The sequence below is a fragment of the Onychomys torridus genome, chromosome 10 (genome assembly GCF_903995425.1).
Source record: "Onychomys torridus chromosome 10, mOncTor1.1, whole genome shotgun sequence".
Lineage (NCBI taxonomy): Eukaryota > Metazoa > Chordata > Mammalia > Rodentia > Cricetidae > Onychomys > Onychomys torridus.
Genome location: NC_050452.1, coordinates 94,176,914 through 94,200,728, shown reverse-complemented (window position 1 = coordinate 94,200,728; position 23,815 = coordinate 94,176,914). Strand labels below are relative to the sequence as shown.

Genomic DNA, 23,815 nt, shown 5'->3' with positions numbered 1-23,815 from the left:
ATTGCCACATTATTTTAAGAATAATCAACACCAAGCAGATATTCTATTGATTATTTAATAACCATCCTAATAATATGCTCTTCACTTGCCACATAGTGTTAGAACAGAATGCCACCTTCTCTCTTGTTTCTTATCTTTTCTCAACTTTATCTTGTAAACAGAATAATTCTAAACTTCCTTTTCACTGCTATCTCATAGCTATCTTTGATAAGTCTTATTTGGTTCCCATCACCCATGCCCACCAGGGCACTCTTCATTGGTGTTTAATTCTACCTGTTTCTCTGTCCCTGTTCTTTATGTGTGAGTATGGATGCTGGGTTCATACTAAGCAAGTGTTCTATTTCTAAGCTATGTACTTACCTTCTACTATTGGTACTAAGTAATTTTTTTTCCTTACTGTGATGAAATAACTGGAAAAAAGCAATTTAAGGACAAAGAATTTATTTGGGCTCACAGTTTAAGATGAGACAGTATTTCATGGAAGTGAAGGCATGAGTGTGGTTTGGGGAGTGTAAGACAGCTGCCATGCCAGGTCCTCAGTCAGGAAGTAGAGACATTCATCTTTATTCTCTCAGTATTTTGATGGATTAAGAATTTATTCTTCAGGGCTGTTTTTTTTTAAAGTAACTATATTTATGTATAATTATTGAGAACAATTTTATGGAAGTATATTAAAATATTTCAAAATTTTTACTCTAAGTCTTCAAATTTCAACCTTAGAAGAAAAAAAAAATGAAGAAGAAATATAGATTTAAATGACATGCTTAGGCTACTACAGTTCCTTTTCCTGTCTTTAAATATTAAATCATTTTCTCCTTTTCGGTCTCTTCTCTTCTCAACCTCACTTTTCAACTTTCTCACTGATTTTTATCTAAAGAACAATAGTTAAAATACTGTTGAACCAATAGGTCATGCTCTAAAATTAATAAAGCTAAAAACAATGTCTTGAAATTTTCAACTATTTGGTCTTTGAATTATGGGGTAATACCACTGGGTGTTACTGGTACAGTATTTGTATTTACAAAGGTTACAGTGGCATGAAGTTTAAGCTTGACAACATGGTTTTTACCGTTTTATACTGGATATAGATGATCCACAATTTTTGTTTCTGTGGAGTTAGGAAGTAGTTATGTTCTTGAAAATGAAAGCTCATATACACGTTATACCTTACTTCTTAGCTGAAATGGATGACACTCTAATAGAAGTTAACATCTCATTGGCTAGGTACGGAAAGAGTATGGGAAATGCTTGCGCACGCATTGCTGTAGTGGGAAAAGCACGGAGAGTTCGATTGGCTCAGGGAAAACATCTGGTTCTCGAACTCCAGGACGGTACTCCACAGGCTCCCAGGTAAATACAACTGATTCCTTGAGCTGAAGTAATCTTTCCATTTGTCAGTTTCTGATCATCCCAACCCATGTGTTTGCCACATCAAGAGTTTGGTTTCAGTGTGACTGTAAGGAAACAGGAGGAACAAAATTTATTTAAAAATTACAGAAAATACAGAATGTGGGTGGGGCTTGTAAGACTCCCTTTCCAACTTCAGAGCCATCCCCAGATAATGACTGATGGGGAAGAGAAAGTCAGTCAGTGTTCTTCAAAGATGGGGACTCTCATATGCTGCCATGCTACATTAAATAGTCCAACATCCATTTGAGTGATGGGCAGCACCAATTAGACTCAGGGAATCCTAAGGAAACCAAACAGACAAACAACACAAGAGGATATGAACTTGGGAAGGGAGCATCGTGGGAGTTCTACGAGAAGTTGGAGTAGAGAACAGATCTAGTCAAAATACATTGTGTGCATGCATGAAATTCTCAAAGGAAAAATTAAAGTAAAAATGTGTAGATTGGGAAATGTAGTCTAAATTCACAAAATTACTATTGACACAAGAATGGCTACAGCAAACAGAGAAAGAAATTTGCTACTAGAGCTGAAATTTACAGAAGTTGTATTTTATACTTATGATCTACAAATGTCTTAGACATTTGAATGGACATAATAATTCTCAGTTACATACTGTAAAAAGCTACATACTGTAAATGATATGAGGGAATGGAAAGATGGTTCACCTGTTAAGAGCACTGACTGCTTTTCCAGAACACCGAGATTTGATTCCTAGCATCTAGATGTGGTTCACAGTCCCAAAGGATCTAAAACCCTGTTGTGACCCCTGAAGGTACTGTACACATGTGGTATACAGGTATATATGCAACCAAAACAGCCATATAAATGAATTAAACATGTAAAAGAAAAAAATGCAAAACAATGACATGTTGAGGAAAAAAATTATACTTCACAAAGTGTTATGTGTTTGAAGACTGAATGATCCAGTGCATGTAAGAACAACACCAAACCATCTTTGGCATGAATGTTCTATGGCATTCCCCCAAGTCCAGTAGGAAACACTGCTAAATTGCCCCTGGCTAAGGACACTTTATAAGCTTGTAGGTAAAGTGTTTGCCATTTTCCAAGACCACAGTGTAGGGCAGTGTGTATCATGAGTGAATTTGTATTAGGACTGTGGTTTAGTAGCAAATGTGATAATGTCTAGATTGTTCTGAGTAAGGTTTAAATTAACTACATAAGTACAGTTTAAATAAGGAGTTCACTTTTCTTCTTCTTTTTTGTAATTGTATATGTCAAACCAATACTGTTGCACATGATCAGCAAACAGTGTACCTCCAATCTACAATTCCAGTAAATGTCTTTATTGTTGGATTTATTTATAAAGCTGAATAAATTAAGTTTATACAAACAATCCTTTTTATCTTTTAACAAAATCAATTCCTTTTGCCTATAAAAATTTATTTCCAAAGGAAACACATCTGGTTTTTTGTTTTGTTTTGTTTTTTGTTGTTGTTTTTGGTTTGGGTTTTGGTTTTCGAGACAGGGTTTCTCTGTGTAGCTTTGGAGCCTGTCCTGCTGGCCCCGAACTCACAGAGATCCACTTGCCTCTGCTTCTTGAGTACTGGGATCAAAAGCATGTGCCTCTACCACCCAGTCATATCTGGTTATTTTAACTATATCAACTGTCTATAGATCCAAAGACCTAGCTAGTGTGGAACTCATAAATCAAAGTTGATCATAAACACTATCTTCAAACCTAATGGACTTTTATTTTGCAAATGAAACCATAGGCCTAATATTAGTCTAATATAATCTTCACTAAATTTTGACAAGTTCCCTATAACTTTCATAATGTATCTGACTATCTTAAATATCTTAATAACCACAAGTCATAAAACTTAGTCCAAACACTGTAATCATTAACACTTCAAATGTAATCTGTTACTTGCATAACTTTCTGAGGTTTCAGAGTCACAAATTAGGGGTTGAAAGATGTGTTCACTCAAGTGGTCAGAGATTCATGAGTTTAGAGTATTCAGTTTGTGCGTCAGACACATGAATATGAAGGTAAGAATAAGGGCAAATCAGGATGATGCTTCAGGCAATATCCTCCTCTTGTGAACAGTAACGTTATTCCTACAGAATGGCTTCTGCCCCTCCCTCTTTTGTATTAACAGTTTGAACAGCTTTTAAATTAAAATGGCTTAGAGTCTGCATATTGGCCGGCCTGATGGGACTAGGGCAGCGGTTCACATGACTAGCTCATTACGTATCACCATATGATCATTTTTATTGACAAATATCACCATGAAAGTATAATGTTGAAGAATTTCAGTTGAGTTACAACACACTGATCTGATATTTAGCAATGCCTTTGGAGAATGAGATAAGCAATGCAGTTCAATAAACTTCATGAAAGAGAACACTACAGTTTGAACCCTAGTCTTACCATTTACTAGCCATGACTTTTAAAAAAAATGAGAAAGGCACAAAGCTACACAGAGAAACACTGTCTCGAAAAACCAAAAAAGAAAAAAAAAGAGTTTTTCCTATTGTTCTTTTCCGTTTATTATATAGAGTCTCATTATGTGGTCCATAAATTGAGACCCTATTTTCTCAGCTTTATAAGAGCTAGGATTACAGGATTTAACTTTTCTTTTAGTCAGAACGAAGTTTTAATATGATTTACTCAGTTTTCCCATGTATAAAATGGTAGCAATAGTAGTATTTTCTTAGGCTGTCATGATTAAGCTAACGCACACAAAACACTTTGAATAATAAGAAAAGTTTGATAAATTGGTAGGTGCTGTGACTTTTTAGTTTCCCTATTACAGGGTAGAATGTCCCATAAATTTAAGTTGTATATTTTCTTCACCTTTGCAGTTTTTTTTTTCCTTTTTAATATTTTATTTATTTATTATGTATGCAGTGTTCTGCCTGCAGGCTAGAAGAGGGCACCAGATCTCATTATAGGTGGTTGTGAGCCACCATGTAGTTGCTGGAAATTGAACTCGGGATCTCTGGAAGAACAGCCAGTGCTCTTAACCTCTGAGCCATTTCTCCAGCCCCACCTTTGCAGTTTATAATGTAGTTTATATTATATTTTATACATCATATAATGCTTATTTTTGTTAGTTGTGACAAAATGATCCTACATAAGTGATAGTCTATCTGAGTAAATATCTAGGGGATGGAGAGATGGCTCAGGGGTTAGGAGGGCTCACTGATCCTCTGGGTTTGATTCCCAACATCCACTTGGCATCTGTAACTCCAGTTCCCAGGTGTTTGATTTCCTTTACTGGCCTCCACAGACACTGCATACACATGGCACACAGACATTCATACAAGCAAAACTCCCATAAAATAGAAATTAATCTCAAAAATCCTTTTAAAGCAAATAAATATGTTTTAATATTAATTGTGACTTTTTGTAAGGAAATGTTAATTTTTCACCATTATAAATGAAAAATTATGTCATAGGAATACCAATATTACATCAGAGAGCCTCTAAAATAATAATTTCTATGTATTTTATTTTTTGAATTTAAAATAGAATGCTTCCTGTATAATGCCATAAAACTTTGAGACTCTTGGGATAAAATGGTTAAAAGATAACTTCCATTATACTTTAGAACGTTAATTCTCATACTGATAGAAAAGAATTTATTTACAGACCAAAACTAAAATCATGTTTCAGAGGTGCTGGAGAAAGAAGTTAAATGGTAATGTGAAGTCCCTAGGTGAACTCAGACTCAGTCATGGAGAAAGATTTTTTTTTTTTTGAAGTTGATACTTATGTCAACATCTAAACAGTATTCTCTATCAGAAAAGGGATTTCAGAAAAGCACAATTCAGGGTGACAGAAGACATAATATGAGACACTTGAGGCCCAGGAACCTGGCAAATTCAGGAGTATGAAGAACATCATTAGATAGTTAACAAAGTTCTCAGTCAGGTTGGAAGAACCTGACATTGTGAGGCAATATGGGAGATGAAGTCATAGGAGAGCACAAGAGATCCCAAAGTATTGGTGAGTGTGTGCAAATTTAGATTTTATTTTGATTACTTTGAAAAGATGGTGGGGTGGCTTAGAAAAATAACACATAAAATATTATCCATATGTAATAAATATTCCATAGTAACTGTAGTTTTGGAGGGCCTGGCTGGCAAAACAAACAGTCAGAGTCCTCCTCACCCCAGGTACCATTTACTTACTTCCTGGTGCTAATAACTTACCATAGATTAATCATACAGGAATCAGGCCAACATCAATTTATAGGACTACACACAGGGAGATTTCATAGTGTGGAACAAGAGAATGCTCTACTCACTTTGGTCAATATGTGATAGTTTTGCTATTTATCCTCCATCCTTTATTTTATTGTATTTGGATGTATTCACCTTTCAATATATAACACTTTAAAAATAAAAGAATGTATATAATGAATATGAAATTGTGAAGCATATTAAATGGATGAACACCAGTGAATCCAACATTCAGATTGGGAAACAAAGTGCCCCCCACCAGTTGGTGTTCCCCACCATGTGACATCTCCCTCCACCATCTGTATGCCTCTCCCCAAATTCTGAATTTTCTTATTTCATCGATTTACTCTCATGTTATCTTCTCCTTCAACATTGCCTGTTATTTCCTCTTTCTGTAAAGTGGCATCTTAGTGTATGGATGTGGTGTAATTGTTTCTTCCACCTCCGTAGTCTAGGACATGTCCTGTTGTCATTGATGATGTTGAGTTTTGCTGTATATGCACGTGCCCATGTGTCTGCACCTCAGTCTGGGAGAAGTGTGTGCTATGTACCAATATGGATGACTAACTCTCAATGTATTTTAAGATTTACTCAATTGCCAGATACTCTTAACTACTGCTATTCAAATATAGTGGGAACACGACCAGTTTGTGAGTTTGGGTCCACTTCTAGTAGCTCCAAAGTTTATTACTAAGGCTTTTATCTCTGGAACAGCCTCTGGAAGTATGTTGTTTCCTTCTCAGAAGAGCATATTTAATATTTAATCCCTAATTTAATAAGATGGCAAAACACAATAAAACAGAAAACTTCTCCCCTAGACTAAAACTTTCTTTGTGAGTCATCTGCCTTTTGGATATCTGAATTTAGAAATAGAAATCACAATGGAAGACTTTTCAGGTGTCTCTAGAGCTCCCTACCCTGAAGTGGTGAATACAGCTGAGATATCTACTTTTGTCACCTCAAAAGAAAAGTCAGGAGGTAGGTAATCCCTGAGATGCCATTGGTCTCCTTGAAAAACTTCTGGAAAATGTACCTTCAGCATCTTTCAATAGTATTCTGTGTTCTTTTGTTAGTAGACTCTTATGAGAGTCTGAATTTTTTTTTTTTGAGAGTCTGAATTTTTAATTTGCTTTACTTTTGAAACTAAAGTTTCCTGAAGTATATACATCTCTGTGTTTAACTTGGATACACTGGTATAGTACTTTGCCTTTTTCATTATCCAGTTTTATTTGTTATGGCATGGGCATCGATGAAAATGCCTAATGGCAAAAAAAATAGCATCACTAATTTTATTACTGATGTTCTCATGCCACTGTTCTGGAAGTGTTTCTTTGCTAGTTGCTAGGAACAGAGACCTCACATAGCTTTGAAAACTAACTTTAAAATGTGTGTGAAAAGTCATTTTCTCATGAGACTGTCTCCTTCTCCCTTCTCAATTCAGAGCCGAATTCGGAGAATGTGGAATGACACTGTCCGGAAGCAGTCAGAGTCGTCCTTCATTACTGGAGACATAAACAGCTCTGCATCACTCAACAGAGGTATCTAGGAATGATGTTTCATAGTTATTGCTTTTCTTAAGAATGTAGGAAGTTCTTAAATGCATTGCCACATATATACATGTTCTGACCCCTGTTCTATGTACTAGAAATACCATAGGGTTTGAACCTGGTGAGTGCAGCATTGTATTCCATTATTAATAGATTTTTTTTTAGTACTAAATTTTCAGGAAATCTTTTCTGAAAGAAATTTTAAAAATGAGAAACTTATTTTGCTAATCATCTGCCACTGTTATAAACGGGTGAGACATTAGGCCTCATTGGAAGGCATGAAATGGGCAATTTTAATGACTGTATAGTCTCTTAAAGCATCATAGAATTCCTATTGTCCCAGGTATAAGTCAGTTTCATCATCTTTGTGGAAGTAAAAATAGACTGTCCAATACATAGTTGAGGCAAGATAAGGTAAAATTAACTCTAATCTTAGTATCAAACATATATCCAGACAACCTTGGATATTTAAAGACCTAGCGTGAAAATAATATTTATAATGTTTTATGAGTGGGGAGGGGGTATTCATGTAACATTTGTGGATGACATGCTTCAAAATCACCATTTAGACTTTGAAATCAAGTTAACAAAATCTACCATTTTGTTTGTGAGAATCAATCAATCTATATGTACCTCTATCTGTTTCTCTCTCTTGAGTTTATATGTGCATGTGAATGTACATGTCAGTGTGTGTGTATGTGTGTGAAACAGAAAGAGAGAGGGAGAGAGTGGGGTAAAGATGGAGAGAGGGAGGGGAGAAGGGAGGGAGGGACAAAGGGAGGGAGGGAAGAGGGAGAAGAAAAGAGAGGTCAGAAATAACTTGGCTGTCATAGAAATGAGTGAATACAATTTGAAGTGAGAGTTGGAAAGCACTTACAGTTTTATCTGGGAAGCTGTCATTTTTATGAACTAAATTATTCTTGTTACTAACGTTTTTGTTCTTGTCTTAACATCAAACAAATTGATCAGTCTGTTTTAAGCCTCTTTTGTATGCTACTTAGAAACAGATTATACAGCAATTTTGCTTTATCATTAAGAACCCTGATATTGGAGCTCCAGATAGCCTCACATAAAAGGCCTCATATTCATCGAGTCGCAAATAAAGTGCTAGGATAAGTGGTACACAGGCTGAGTTTGATGCCAACTTGCATGGTTTACTCTAACCTTGCTGAGTGATAGGATTTGGATTTATTTGAGTCATTGATATAGTAACTGCAATTAGTGGTGACTTTAAATTATCTGTATTACTTTATGATAAGTAAAAATAGTGAGTGGGAATATTCATCCAAATACAAGAGAAGGTATTGAAATGAAACAGCTACATTCTTATTTCCGTCATAACCAAATTTTTATTCACTAGATTATGCTCATTTAGAAAGTTCCTCTCAGGTTTTCTTCATGAAAATTTACAGAAACATCAGTGTTTTCTCACGTTCCTCCATGAATCATCACTCACGCCTCAGTGGCCTTGAAATTAATTTGCTGCCTATATGACCGATGTTCTTTGATGTAAAATAATGCCATCTGTAGAGGTTTTGCACTTTGATCCTACAAAGAAAAGTAGCTTTATCAATAAGAAACTAACAAGGTATCTAGATTCCAGAGATCCCAGCAGCCATGGAAGAGTTTTTGTTTACAAAGATTGAGAAAATAGGATTTGAATGATACACTAGTCTTTTGGCCTATTTTGAGGATGGATACACTGTGTGAATTAATTAATTTTGTCTAGTGTTGTGATCAGATGTAATTTAAAGAAACTATGCTATGTAAGTTCAGTAATAAATGCTTTCATGAGCTATTTTTGTAACATTAAAGTCAAACACATTACATAATATCGATTTTTTTCTTTTCCACTAGTCCCCTCAAATTTCATCAATTTTGACTACAGTGATCTGAGCATGACTGGGCCAATTTGAAATACATTTAAAGGAAATGAACCTATTTTGTACTGACTGATTTTATATGTTAGTGTGTTCATTAAGATTGCCATTCTGAAGGTATTTAATGAAGCTGTTAATTTCAGAGTCTAAAATTCTTATAACAAGAATAAATTATTTTGGCAATGACCTAGGGGAAAGTGAATATTAGTGTTTTATTTGACATATGTTCAGTTTGGGATCTTTTCAAGATATATATTCTTCATTTTATTTGCAATATTAGTGGTGCTGGAAGTCATGGGGCTTTTCTTGATTATAAACTGGTGTGACACAAACTGAGGAACTCTAGTTTATTCTCATCTGCTTTTTTCTTTGAAATTTTTATACATGTATACCATGTATCCCAGTCAGACCCCTCATTCTCTTCCCACCTTGCTCCAGGACCACCTATCTCATCTCCCTCTAAGTTCATGTCTTCAGATTTTATTTGTTTTTATTATTTTAAGTTAGCAAGTTCAGTTAATGCTGACCATATGCTCATGGGTCTGAGATTATCCTTAGGGGTACAGAACAACCTTCAAGTGACCATACTCTTGAGGAGAAGTGGTTCTTCCTCATTCCCATAACCATCAACTGCCAAACAGCATCTAACTAGGAAGAGAGCCTCAGAAGAACCTCCCCAACTCATCCCATTATTTTTTAAAATCTCACATGATTAGAATACTTTGAAATTTTATTTCTTCATAATATTTCTCTAAAGATAGTCTTTAACCTCCTTCTTTAATCTTGTCTTATTCCCCAGGATCTTATCTTCCCTGCATTCAGGCGTGTGTAACATATTTAGGTATGTGACATCCAAGATTCATATTTCCAAATAGACACGTCAGTCACCTCAACAATATAATGAACCACATCTGTGTACTCTACAGATTATATCCTCTATCATTAAAATAAACATCTTAGATACTACATCTTTGCATCTTCATATATTCTAACCTCCCATTCATTCTTAGGTTCAGCTATGAAATGTAGAAATTTTAATTCCATATCTTAATTAGATATGCACAGTTTTTTTTTTTTTTAACTTTAAGAGCACTGACCCTTGGGAACTATAAGCTATGGTTTTAAGAATTTTTTATTTTTAATTTAGGTTTTCTTTCATATTATATTACTGCTCATTATATCAGAGGAGTATCATTTTATAATTTGTATGTCTTAACCTATGTTCTTTCAAACAGTCACACCATCTCAGGATGAAGAGTCTGTCATACAGAATAGAGACACTTTTACTATTTTTTGTTAGTGTTTGGGTTTTGTTAATTTGTCTGTTTTTTTCCAACTGAGATATTCTTTTCTTAATCATCCTGTTGCATTATATATATTGACTATATCAGATATCTTTTTAGATTTCACAGTATAACAAGTTTGATTGCTATTTGGACTTTATTTGTAGGTGTTATATAAAACCCTGAAAATTTATTGTTAATTTTCCATGTAAAGTCTTATATAGTCTCTTTGCAAGCCTGTTGTTTGCCCACTGGTCTTTTAAAAATGTTCATTTAGGTTTGTACTTTGACTATCAGAAATCATGAAATTTTTTTCCATAAATATTCCCTAAACATTTCAAAAAGGTTTTTTTTTTTTTTTTTTTTTAATTTCCCATGTGCTTGGCATAGTGTTGCACACCCGGGCAAATCTGCCCTTCATGCAGCCAGAAGCACTACCCATGTAACATTTCTGATGCCACTATCCCAAATGGAAGAGGGACCTGTAGACAAGCTGTATAGTGAATGTAGAGTTTCAGCTGAGAGTAATTCCAAGAGAAGCCAAATTTTCGACAAGCTTGATTGTCAGCCAAAGGGTTCCTTTACTGGTTTACTTAAATATTTACTATTTTGTTGGGAGGCTACGGCTGTGCTCTGCCCCAGCTCCTCCCAAGACTACATACAAATAAATCAGAATTTCTCTCCGCCCCTGCACGCTTTCACTGCATGCCCCTGCATGCTTGCCCTGGTGGGCAGGCAGTGTACTTATCTCTTTCACACATAACTCCTGCTCACCACCTCTTAGGAAATCTCACCTTGAGTAATCGTAAGATAATATGATCAACAGTAACTGAAACTTGAGTTTAATCCAAAATTTTGCATTAAATAGAAACTGAGATTCTGAAATGAGATTTTATTATGTTTTTGTTATAACAAGTATTAAAATTACATTTAGTTTACCTTCTATTGAATTAATTGAGTTCAGACATTTTTGTTTATAATGAAGGTTTTCAATTTAGCTCCTCCAATGTGGTGGGTGTCTCAAACCTAACCCCACCTCACAGTAATTTCAAAACTGGAGTTCTTCTGAATTAGAAAAAACCATTTTTTTTCCTTATGGAGAAATGACTTGGTTAGTATCCTAAGCTTTTATTTCTCCCTTACTTTTCTACTTCCGTTTTGTCAACCTACCACACAAGTGAATATGATCTAAATGTTATACATGGAGATTTAAGCAGAAAGGCTATATTTAAGCCATGTTGAATTGTTTCATGTTCAGATAATGTTCTTTACATGTGTAGCATGTATTTACTGATACAGGTAGATTCTTATTCCAGGGTTCAGTGTTGTATCAGTCTGCACAAACATTCTTAATACATGTATGTAGTCAGTAAAATTATGATGGCCTGTGACAACCTTTTTATGTTCACAGATTTGTAAGAATATAGTTACCAACCTCTTAAAAGCTGGCCTGCCCTGCTAGCAGCATTGCTGGTGAAATGGGGAAAGATTGCCACGGGGGAGACATTTGCAAGTCCTGACTGGATTCTGTTGCCTCACACACTAGTTCTAAGAATTACACAGTTCAATTCAGTGACTTCTAGCAAAGGGATTCATCTCTCAGAGTCCATGGAATAAGAATCTAAATGGAATGAAAACTGATTCTTCCCAGTATCTCAAGGAACCAGACATAAAAATTCAATGTTCACTGCTCAGGGTTTCTTTTCCCTTTTGTTATCCAGAAAAAGGTGGGTTGAATGAGTTGGTTCCCCAAATGCCATGTAGAACAAATAGTGATAATTTACCTAAGATGATCCCAGGTTGAGGACAGTAAAAATTAAATACATAAATAAATAATAAAATAAGTAAACAAACAAATAATTATGATGAATTAGCTATTCTAAATTGGAAAAATGCAAATTACATCTATCTATTCCTGTTTTCCATTTTGAGCTCTATTTTAGTATCAACCAAATAAAGATAATGTATTTTTTCCTTTCTTATATCATGATATAGGCAAACACTGTCTCCTGTTTATTTCCAAACCCTACCCTACCCACCAGAAGCTTAGGGAACACTAGTTCAATTCAGACAGCCTTGCTAAATAACCTTTATGTAGCAGAGCAGGCATGTGACTCCACGCGTTTTTAACTCATGTCTTCTCAGAGCCCCTACTGTCTTTCTCAGGAGGTTGGCCACTGAAGCAGAAGCGACTTCACAATAAATCACCTGCTACCTTATTAATATTCAGGCTTCTAAACATATTTTGTTTTTATGCTTTTAAAGTAAATGCAAATGAACAAATATAAGGGGTGTTTGACTGTGATTAATGATTTATATAAATTAAAGCTACTAGAGTAAAACTGCACATGCACTCAGTGCACTTCATTGATATCAGTAAATATGATTTGATTTATGTGCATAAAATAAGTGATATTGCCCCAAAGCCTTGCTGTTCTGAAGGATTATAAAATCACTCACTGTAAATATTAACCAGCTCCTAATATAATCTGACATCTACTTTTGAAGTTTGCAAAACAATTTAATAATCTGCTGATAGTGGTAGCATAGCTTCATAAATCAGAGCAGAATGCCTAACATACTTTTTGTTATGAACAGGCATTATGAGGAGCAAACGAGTATTCTGGGGCGTAACTCAGCTTTTCTACTATTATATTTATTCTAGTAGCTTTGCCATTTCTATTACTATAGGGATGAGGACTTTCTATGTCAATTTCTTCTTTGTATATGTCATGAATAAAAACCTCAAAAAGGTACAATGAGAGAAAGAATTCTCTCTTAGAAAACACTTTCCTGTTAGAGAATTAATGACGTGCAGCAGCATAACCACAGATTTTAAAGGTGAGAAACTGGGTCAAATAGAGGAGTCATGGTATTACCGTGATCCCTAGATTAAGGAGGCCAAATGTGGTCAGAGCAAATACCCTTCCACTGGCAAGAGGAAGAACATTACCTATCAGTTTCAGTCAGTTAGGTAGAGCTATTTGCTTTAACTTCTTGGCAGGAGCAAGAGAGAAAGTGTTTCTGAGCAGTTACTCAGCGCTCTTTCTGCTCCTCTTCACCGTTGACCTGTGATATAGTTCCTTCAGATAATCTAGTCTCATGGAAAAACTGTACAGTAGTGAGCAGTTTGTATTTGTTATTATTATTCTATTCCTTGAAGCTTTCATAGATCCCTTTACAAAGAAAGTTCTCTATCAATGACTAATCAGCTTACTGCATTGTCTGTTTCTCTCCTGAACTAAAATCAGGCTACAATTTGGTAAGTTGTTAGTATAAGTGCTCTGCAGCCTTTTTACTTACCTTTGAGATGTTTCTACATTTACTATCATTTTATAAAGGTATGATTTAGGTTTTTTGTTGGTTTGAACATTGCCCTTTTTAGGGCCAAGGGGAGAATGCAACGTAGGAAATGGAGGCATTCTTTCATTTAAAGGAAACAATCCCCCTGACGTTCTGTGCTCACTTTTCATTGTTATGCTGAATGTCCAAGAGGACAATGGAGATGTGGGTTGGTCCCTGGCCGCAGTGGTTGCCATCAAAGCCAGTTGCCTCCATAGATTTCAAGCCCATGACAGACCTGACCATTATGGAAGGACAAGAGAGAGGGAAAAGCTGGTCACTCACGGCACCTAGAATCAGAAGAAGACAGGCCAAAGCCGGGGCAGAGCACAGTCCCAGACCTACTTTCTCCCAGAAGCCTCTGCCTCCCACAGATTACAATAAATATGCCTTCTTCAAGAATGTATTTCTAAGTGACCTTTATTTTTAATTACCTAATATGACAACCAGACATAATTTTGAAGTAAATAGGAATTAACTCTGTCACACAAATTAATATGTGAAAGGTGACATATGATTAGGAAAAATACTTATCTATAGTTATACCATATCCAACTAAAATAGCATTATTAAGTTTTAAACAAAGGCATAAAATTCACTAACTGTGTCTAACTTTCAGTATACCAAGTATATGTTTAATAGATTCTCTGATGTTTTCATCATATTTTTTTACATAATTTTTTATACTAAAAATATGGTTCCTTTGTAACACAGTAACTAGTATTATAGAGGGGAATATGTAACCACAGGAGGCTATTTGTGGATTAAGAAAAATTAGAAAGTATATAAGGACTGAAGGAAGAGAATCAGTCTTGATTTAAAGTAGAAACAGTTTTTTTTTTTTTTTTCAAGACCTTTTTTCTAAACCGAATATAGTGGGTGGTGGTGATATGTAAAATAAGCCTCCTGAATAGAATAGTCAAAATTCTCCCCATTCTTGCATACTTTCTTTAATTCATATTTTAGGCATACTTTGAAAGATTGTCATAGATAATATCAGATTTCATTATAGCAGTTTTCAAAAAGAAATTGCTTTTGTTAATTTGTCTGGTGAACTTCCCCATGTCCTGGGCCTGTCTTGTGTCAGCCCACTCTGAGTTCCTGTCCCATTTGACCCTCACCTTCAACACCTCTTTCACTCTCTAGTTGTTTCTTCTTTGGTTTGGTTGTCTTTCCCTCAGTGACACATCTACATACTTACATTCAAAGCCAGAATCCATATACAAGAGAGAACATTTGATGTTCTTCAGACATAGGTTTTGTGTATTGTATTGCTTTCGGTTTTATAGATCAATTTTTATTCAGAGTGGGCCTTGTGAAGGTGATTTTATATATTACATATTTTTTTAAAAAAATTAAAATAGTGAATTTTACTAAAAGCTTTATAATCTTGATTTTAGTAAACTATTTTATGTTACTAAGAAGTCATAGTTTCATTGGTTCAGAAGTCTATTTGGTAAAAATGACGAAAAACATGAAAATTTAAATTAAAGTCTTTAAGATTAGCTGCATACCATTTGTAGATTATCAAGAATCTGGCTCCCAGAAAATGAATCAGTTAGTTCTGTATGAATACTGAAATTGTATATTTTTAATAATTTGTTTTTATTTAAAAGGAACTCAAGCTTACTCTTTCTATTTTCTGTGGTTAAGAAAAGTCAGCCTGTTAATTCCCAGCCTCAATATGCTTTTTGTAAGTGCTCGGTCCTAATTTCCAGGTAAGTAGAACACAAAAATACATGCTTTGATCACAAAACGTGAGGTTTAGAAGTGAATGGCTGGCTGACATGGAAGGACACACTTGTTACCTCATCAATGAGGTATCTAAATCAAGAGAGCTATGAGTGGCAGTCTGGATTACCCAGTGACACTTGATCTCAGCAGTAATGAAATTAGCTGAAACAAAAAAACAAAATGGAGGCCCCTAGAGGAACATAGTTCCGTCACATCTAAGAGCAGCTGCTTCCTCTGTTGTGAGCAAGTTTCATGGGGAATTCTGAGTCCCAGTGCCTCCACTGTTGGCTTAAGTTGCCAGACTCTGTGCCGAAGTTTTTTCCATTGACTTTTGAAGCCATCACTGAATATCTCACACATCTCATCAGCATGGAGGAAATATCAATTGAGAAGGAAAACTGAATTTTAGAACCTTTAGAAGAAATCATAGGTTGTCTTAGAATTAAAAGCAAAACAAAACAATACAGAGTGTATATAGAAGAGGTCAGTGTCCAGGTTATATAAGGGATAGCCACACATCAATAAATAAAATTCAGTAATTCAGAAGCGAACACAAAAATGCAAAAACCAAAACAAACAATCAGACAAAAGCCCCTGCAGGTTGGAAAACAAACTCTAGGTGAAAAACATGTTTAGCAATGTGGATTACAGAGGACAGCAGTAACAGGAGGTACCAAAATGCAAGTCTGACATTCCTAAGTGTCAGCAAGAATTTGACAAACAGTGTTGCTCCAGGGGATGTGAGCTGATAAGAACAAATCTGACAGCGTCCTAGTGATGTGTTGTAATGTAGAAGTTGTTCACACATTAACCCATGAACTTGACTTCTAAATATTGGTTACAGAAAACCTTACTAGTCTGGACATAAACCAATTAAGGAAAAGTTAAAGGGCTGGGACAGGTAATTCCTCATTTTCTAACCCCAAGCTAGAATTGCAGTATAAAGCAGAGGCTGCAGCCCACATTCAGAGTCTTTCATTTTATATCGAACTAACAATAAGCCATTCTGTACTTTGGGAAAGGGTCATTGAAATCCATCTTAATAGATTCCCAGCAAATGGATTAGCTATTAAAAGAAACCAAAGTATCTGCAAACCATTTGAATGAAATTTAATAGGCAGGTTGATTAAAATTTAATAGCAAACTTGTTGGCTATTAAAAGTGCACAATGTGATAAATCAAGATGTCAGGTGTTCAGTTTATAACGAGAAAAAAAAATGGCAAGTGAGATCTTGACTTTCAACAAAATATTGCTTCTTTGATACTTTGTGACTTCATTTATAGTTTGAAGTAAAACGTTAAAAATAGAGATTTCTGCTGTTAGTTATTTTACACAATTTTAAAGGAGCAGGACAGATTGCATTAGTTTTTTTCTTAATAAGTGACTTCATCTTGAATATATGAAGGTATCTATTACATATCTTGACCCTACAAAATTGAAATGACTAATGATCATGTTGTCTTCTTGTAGATGGGGAGAAAAGGGTACAGTTATTACTTTGTTATACAGAAAAGTAATGGGGAGAAAACAAAATATTTAAGATAGAGAATGTCTTTGAATTGTTTCTCTGTGGTTTTAGAAAGCTGTTTGTAACGAATCTACCTTCTTACATTTTTATTTGACTATTTTATATAGCTTAATATAAAATAATTAAAAAGTATGTGGAAGATAAATTAGAGAACTTATCGAAGGATGGAAATAAAGTTCTGTTGAAACCTTTTTTGGTTGCAAGGGATCCTAAACATGCTTGATTGTTACTGATTTAATTATCTACAAGTAAGATTACCTGTATCATGTATGGCCTTGATTGTTACTGATTTAATTATCTACAAGTAAGATTACCTGTATCATGTATGGCCTTGAATCCAAAAACTGTATGTTCATATAAGAGAGAAACACAATGAACAGGATGGAGGATAAGTTAAATAAAAGACTTATCAAGGGAAAACTGATTATAACAAACAGAATATTCATTATCCTCTCTGTAAATACTAAGAGGTTGAGTGCTGAGGTTTATTGTTCTGTGGTTCCTAAAGAAGAGTTATATTCCCTTATTTTATTGAAGCATTAAACTTTAAATCACAAAATTTTTGGCCATCCAAATTTGGTGATCAAATAAAAATATAAGCACATTAAAATCGGAAGTGTGAGGCATAGTGCAGAATAGCAGTCACGTTATTTTAGGGCCCTGTCCATATACTTTTGTTAGCTTGCTGTCAAGAAGAAATGCTGTTTGAAATATTTCTCTGAATGATAATAGACATTCAAGTGAGATCCAGACTTTGATCTTGTCTCAGATCTGTCTTCTGCTTCACAATTTGAAAGCATACTGATCTGTCTTAGATTTCCAGACTCAGTAATAATCATCACACTGAACAGCCCAGGTTACACTGTCATCCAGATGTCCCAATACCAGAGCACACACTCCATTGCCAGAAGGAGAGAGGTAATACGTTTTGTGGGGAAACTGCCTATTGAAATGACAGGGCTTCCTAGTCTACCATTTGAAGTTCACTCATCAGAAGAAAGTGTTATCGATTTCAATCTTCAGGTATTTGTAAAGAAAACAAATGAAGTACCCTTTTATTTTTGTTAATTTTTATTTAAGTTTTTTTTTCTTTTTATCAATTTTACATACCAACCACAGATCCTCCTCGCATCTCTCCTCCTACACCTCCCCAGCCTCCCTCCCACCATCCTCTGCTCCAAAAGGGTAAGGGCTCCCATGGGGAGTCAGCAAAGCCTGGTATATTCAGTTGAGGTAGGAGCAAGCCCATCCCCACTGCATTAAGGCTGAGCAAGGCATCCTTTTTAAATGACTATCTTTTCTAAGGTTTATGTCCTGATGGTCTAAATAACTGTTAAGAGCAGCTTCTCTGACCTGTTCAACATAGAGCATGAAAATCCTGTGTGCTATTCAAATTTCCTCCTTCAGAAATAAAAGGTGCTGAGTGGTGGCGGCGGCTGCGGCGGCTGCGGTGCACGCCTGTAATCCCAGCACTCGGGAAGCAGAGGCAGGCGGATCTCTGTGATTTTGGGGCCAGCCTGGTCTCCAAAGCGAGTTCCAGGAAAGGTGCAAAGCTACACACAGACACGCTATCTCGAACCCCCCCCCCAAAAAAAAGGCTGTAAAAGTGGATCTTTCTAGATTATTATGCATATGTTGAAATTCATCCTTAAATCCTTTTCATTTTACTAGACAGCTAAATCCCATTTCTGTGGCAAGTGTACAGGTATAAGGAGGTAGTGACCAGAATTCACATTAAGACATAGACATTTTTAGATAACTACTAGATTTTTAGTCTAATTTCTGCCTTTTTTTTTTTTTTTCATTTGAATTGTGGCAACTACTTTGGTTTTCTTTGTTTGGAGACATTGTTGCTACTATAAAAATTAGCATTTGAAGAATATTTTATCACTACAAACAATTCTATATTTTTTTTCTGCCTGAACAACAACCATAGTAAATGTATCTAGTGTATTAGAAGCAAGCAAGAAACTACCATTGGAAATTGGCCAATGAGCTCACTTAAAAATTATTTCAAATTGGTGCTAAAGAGATGACTCAGTGGCTAAGGGCACTTGCTTTTCTTGCAGAGGAACCAGGTTTGGTTCCTGGTACTCACATGGTGGCTCACAACTACCTATAACTTCAGTTCCAGGGGCTCTGATGACCTCTTCTGGCTTTTGCAGGGACCAAATGTGCATATGATGTTCATATTTACATACAGACCAACAGTCATACCCATAAAATAATAAGTCACCCTTTAAAAAATTAGTCCAAATTGATTTCACGACTCTTAAATAGCATCAATCTTATGTAACTTTTTCATCAGTTAGGTAGAGGGTATTTTTGTTTGTTTTATTGAACTCCACACACTTCATATACAGCATTTGAACTTTACCACAAGTTCAGCATCTAGTTTCCCAGGAGTTTACATTACAGTGAAAAAAATAGGGTATCATTTAAACACTTTTTCACACAGTTACCTACTATCTCCTGTCCCCATGAAGACCAACTTATTGGTGTCTCCAAAGGAACTCACTGGTAAGCTTAACTTTTCTGCTAAAAAACAGTGACAGATGGTCTGTAAACACTGAACTTCTTGGACGTCTTCAGCAATTTCACAGCTGCTAGAAGGGAAGTTTACAACTCAGAAGTCAGTTCCAGAAAACAGAAAGAGACAAGGTAGAAAGATTCCTGGAGAACAGTTTCAGAATTCAAAGTGACCTCCATCAACTGGGGAGAGAGCCAGAAGCAAACAGAACAGGCTGCACCAAAGACTGGAGAGGGCAGGGCAGAAACAGAGAAAAGATAGAAATACCTTTGAACACAAAAAGATGGAAGACAACAGGCTCAGTGCAGCTGTTTATCTAAAAGGTTCAAGAATTGGCAACAAGCTGAATGTAGATTTCATGTTTGTTTCTTTCTGCATAAACCGATGCCACCACTTGCAGTATAACAGCCTCACCCCATGAGAAGGCAAGGTGAACGAACAAGGTACTTATACTTCATAAAGGGTTGCTCCCTTCAGTCGGATACTGGTTAATAAACAGGATCCAGTAAGGTTGCTCTTAATACCAAACAGCTTGAAGAGGTGTTGGTTTTTGTTTTTATTTTGTTTTTCTTAACATCAGGCAAATTCAGAGAAGAGCGATGGTTTGATTGCTAACATAGTGTCTGTCTCTTCTATAGCAACACATTCCCAGAGTAATCTCTGTCTTTATGCAGTTTGTGAAACAGTAGGTCATCATGTGCTATTACCCACTCTTGTTCTGACCACTGAAGCCTTCACTTGAGGTAGTACTCAGCTTGTGTCTAGCTAACGGTGGCCTCAATGCTGTGTGAGCTACAAGAGGCTGGCGACAGTAGAAAAGAAAACCGAATTGTAGACAGTAATTCTCATTTGATTGGGGAAAAAGGTTCCTTTTACTCAGAATAAAGAACAATATACATTTTCATCTAAGAGTAATTATTTTCATGTGTATTCATGATTATAGTGTAAAGAGTAGATGAATCTCCTATGACAGATGTATGTCGTTCCTTGTGACTTGTGATCAGTAACTGATTCTGATATGCTCCAAAATCTGAGGAAGTGTTCTGAAAAGTCAAGTGGGTGAGACTGAATTTTGTTTTATGCAATGAATACTTATCTTAATACCTGAAAGCATTTCAGCCAATGTGGCCAGCCTCCCCCCTTAGTGGGACTTGAGTAAAAATAGATATAAAAGAAATAAAATGAAATGAAATGAAAATCAACTTTGGAACTCGGCTTGTCTTCCTACATTCATAGCTGCACTGTTTGAAGTGCTTTGAAAGTGCACTCCAGAATTTTAAAAAATAAAATCAAATGAAATACCTGGAGAACTGAAATGGAATGTTATTCTGGGAAAGGCACAAGCAGAGGGATTATTGGTAAAATCTTTAATAGCTTCACTAGAATTCATTCAGAAGTTCTTTCTTTTTCCAATATTTATCATTTCCCCCTTGTATTCTTGGACTTTTTATAAGATGAACAACAATAATAATAATAATAATAATAATAATAATAATAATAATAAAAACACTAAACCATTGAACCATCAGCTTCTTGTTTATAATTCTATCAAGCTTGTTTGCTAGGTATTGCATAGATTCTTTTTATATTAATATACAAATATGTCTGTTATAGGACAAAGGAATACTTGACATTTTATATTCATTTGTACAGTGTGTGTAGAATATTCGTGTGTGTGTGTGTGTGTGTGTGTGTGTGTGTGTGTGTGTGTGTGTGTGAAGGCAGGCCTGAGCACGTCGTTTTCAGGTGTCTTTCTCTGATATTTTCCATCTTTTTGGGTGGAGGGATGAATGTGTATAGAACATATGCTACCTTTTTATTAACTATTATTAAAGTATTTAATTTTTTAATTTTAAAATTTTGAAATTAAAATACAATTAAACCATTTTCTCCCCCTAACCCCTCCTATACAACCCACCTTGCTACTCTCTAATTCTTGGCTTCTACTTCCTTAATTGTGTGTGTGTGTGTGTGTGTGATATTTGTAAATGTATAACTACAACAACCTCCTGAGTCTATTTAATATTATCTGTATGTATATGATTTCAGGGCTGGTTTTGAGACGTAGTTTCTCATTGATCCCAGAGCTTACTGATTTAGCCAGACAAAGCAGTAGGCTGCAGAGAGAATCCCCTTGCTTCACTTCCCCAACGCTAGCACCACCACACTTGGCCTTTCACTTGAGTGGCTGAGGGTCACACTCATGTCTTTGTGCTTTATGGCTTGTGCTTCATTAACTGAACCATCTTGAAGCCCTCACTTCACATCCTAAGTTATAGAAAGTCAATAAATATGTTGTAGGAAAACTTCTCTCCCCAGTTCATTTTCCAATTAATTCCTGTTAGATAATGTGTGAGGAAGGTATATAGATATAGGAATAAATCCTTACCCCTTTTCATATTTGAAGGAATATAAATATTTGGAGTATTTTTCTATTTTTAAGGTTTTGACATTAGTTCATTTTAAGTTACATCTTTCAATTTTTATTTAAATACTTACTTAGAGTAATTATAAAGGGTAATTGTTTGATTTAGAAATCAACTTTCCTTTTGGCGTGAAAGTGATAGAATAAAATATATGCTGTAGTGGACATTATTTACATACAATTTGTTTTTTAAATGTTTTATAGAGTAAATCCTGTGTCAAACAATCACAAACACATAAAAACTAAAATGTAAATGTAGCTTTAGTGTCTTCCATTTTTGTCTTAAAGACAGTATAATAAATTTTTTTTAACCATGTATTATTCTTCACTGAAATGTAACATCCTGACAGGCCTGTTGTGTGACTGATAACAGGCCTCTCACATTGCACAATAAGGGAGGATTTAAATGAATGTACAGAATAACTTCAGTCAGTAAATTCTGAGTACTTACTCGTGAATCATTTTATTGAGTTCTATGCAAATTCCACCCAGGATATAGAGACAAACAATGACTTATTTACTGAAAGATCTATCTGATATTTTCAACTTCAGTGCATTGACAGGTTACATGATTTTTTAAATTAATTTTTCATTTCCTCACTTTTGTGGTTAAAATATTTGTTTAGTTTACCAGTATTTTACTAAAGATTTATGATTTAGAAAACATTAATACTGCTGTTGCCAAATGTTCCCTTATTGCTTTTGAAACACTTCCTATGTGTGGAAAAAAGTCTTGCATTGCTAACTCAATCTAGTTTACTTTCATTAGGAGGTAATTATAGATTTGTATGTAATTGTATAAAACAATGTGGAGCTATTGCATATGCCAGTATCTTGCGAAATTGAGGATCAAAACCAGGATATTGATCTGCAACGCTCCACCAAACTTATTCGGATTTCATTAGCTTTATTTGTAGCTAATTGTGTTTGTGTGTTTATTTGTTGAGTGCAATTTCATCCTAAAGTAGAGTCCTGCTTCCACTATCACAGTCAATATGCAGAATCGTTTCATATTTCTGTGACTGCTGGGTATGCTCTGATGGCCACATTTATGTACCTCCTCTTTCTATCTTTGATCCTTAGCACTCGCTCATTTATTCCTCTTTACAGGATCAATACATGTACATATATGTGTGTATATATGTATATACATTCTATATAAGTGGAATTATATGTAGTATGTAGATTTAGGATTTGTCTATCCTCTTCTAGTATAATCTTTAGAAAATTGGCTTGTTTCTAAAGTGTATGATGATTTTTTTTTTTTAATGCTTCATAGTATCCCATAGTAAGATATTTGGCAGACTATTTGAATATCTTATCCATCAGTGCAAGAAAGTCAGGCTCTTTCCTGTTTGGGGCTATTAGAAATACAGCTGCTGTGAATTTTCATTTACAAATTATCACATGAATATGAATTTCAATTACTTGGGAATCAGTGCCCAAGAATGCAGTAGCTGGATGACTTGGTGACTCTTTTGTTTAATGAGAAACCACCAAACTGTTTTTGAGAATAACGGTTATTTTATACTGCTACTCTTGTCATGTGATCAATCAGGTTCCTGGCTCTCTTGCCCTGCATTCTCTGTTGAGGCCATTTCTAATTTATACATACAGTGTTATTGTTATTTAAGCGATTCCTCTATGGATTATCACAGTTCTTTTATGAACTTACTTAACACTTGTGCATCCTTTCTATGAAAAGTCTATAATTATCTATCTCTTTCCAACTGTGTTTTGTTTGGTTTTAATGTTGATTTTTTTTTTTTTTTTTGCTTCTTAATGTTAACTCCTCAGTGGTCTTTCTATAGTTTAGATTAATAAAATGACAAATACTTATAGACTTATTACAAATATATTCTCCCTGTCTAGAGTTTGTAATATATATTTTTTCTCAATCTTCAGCTTGTATGTCCAGTCTCATAT

General features: G+C 35.1%; 1 protein-coding gene across 24 annotated transcripts in view; it reads left to right on the top strand.

Annotated features, from left to right (window-relative positions):
* Adgrl3 (adhesion G protein-coupled receptor L3) overlaps positions 1–23,815 on the top strand; it is a 763,485-nt gene that overhangs the window by 701,748 nt on the left and 37,922 nt on the right. For 22 of the 24 annotated variants that reach the window (XM_036200955.1, XM_036200954.1, XM_036200934.1 and 19 more), the window contains 2 exons: positions 1,225–1,350; positions 7,061–7,157. In XM_036200955.1, coding sequence (XP_036056848.1) covers positions 1,225–1,350; positions 7,061–7,157 — 223 coding nt within the window. Of the gene's footprint in view, positions 1–1,224; positions 1,351–7,060; positions 7,158–9,845; positions 9,888–23,815 lie in introns of all 24 variants that reach the window. The other 2 variants (XM_036200939.1, XM_036200950.1) reach the window with 1 other exon arrangement.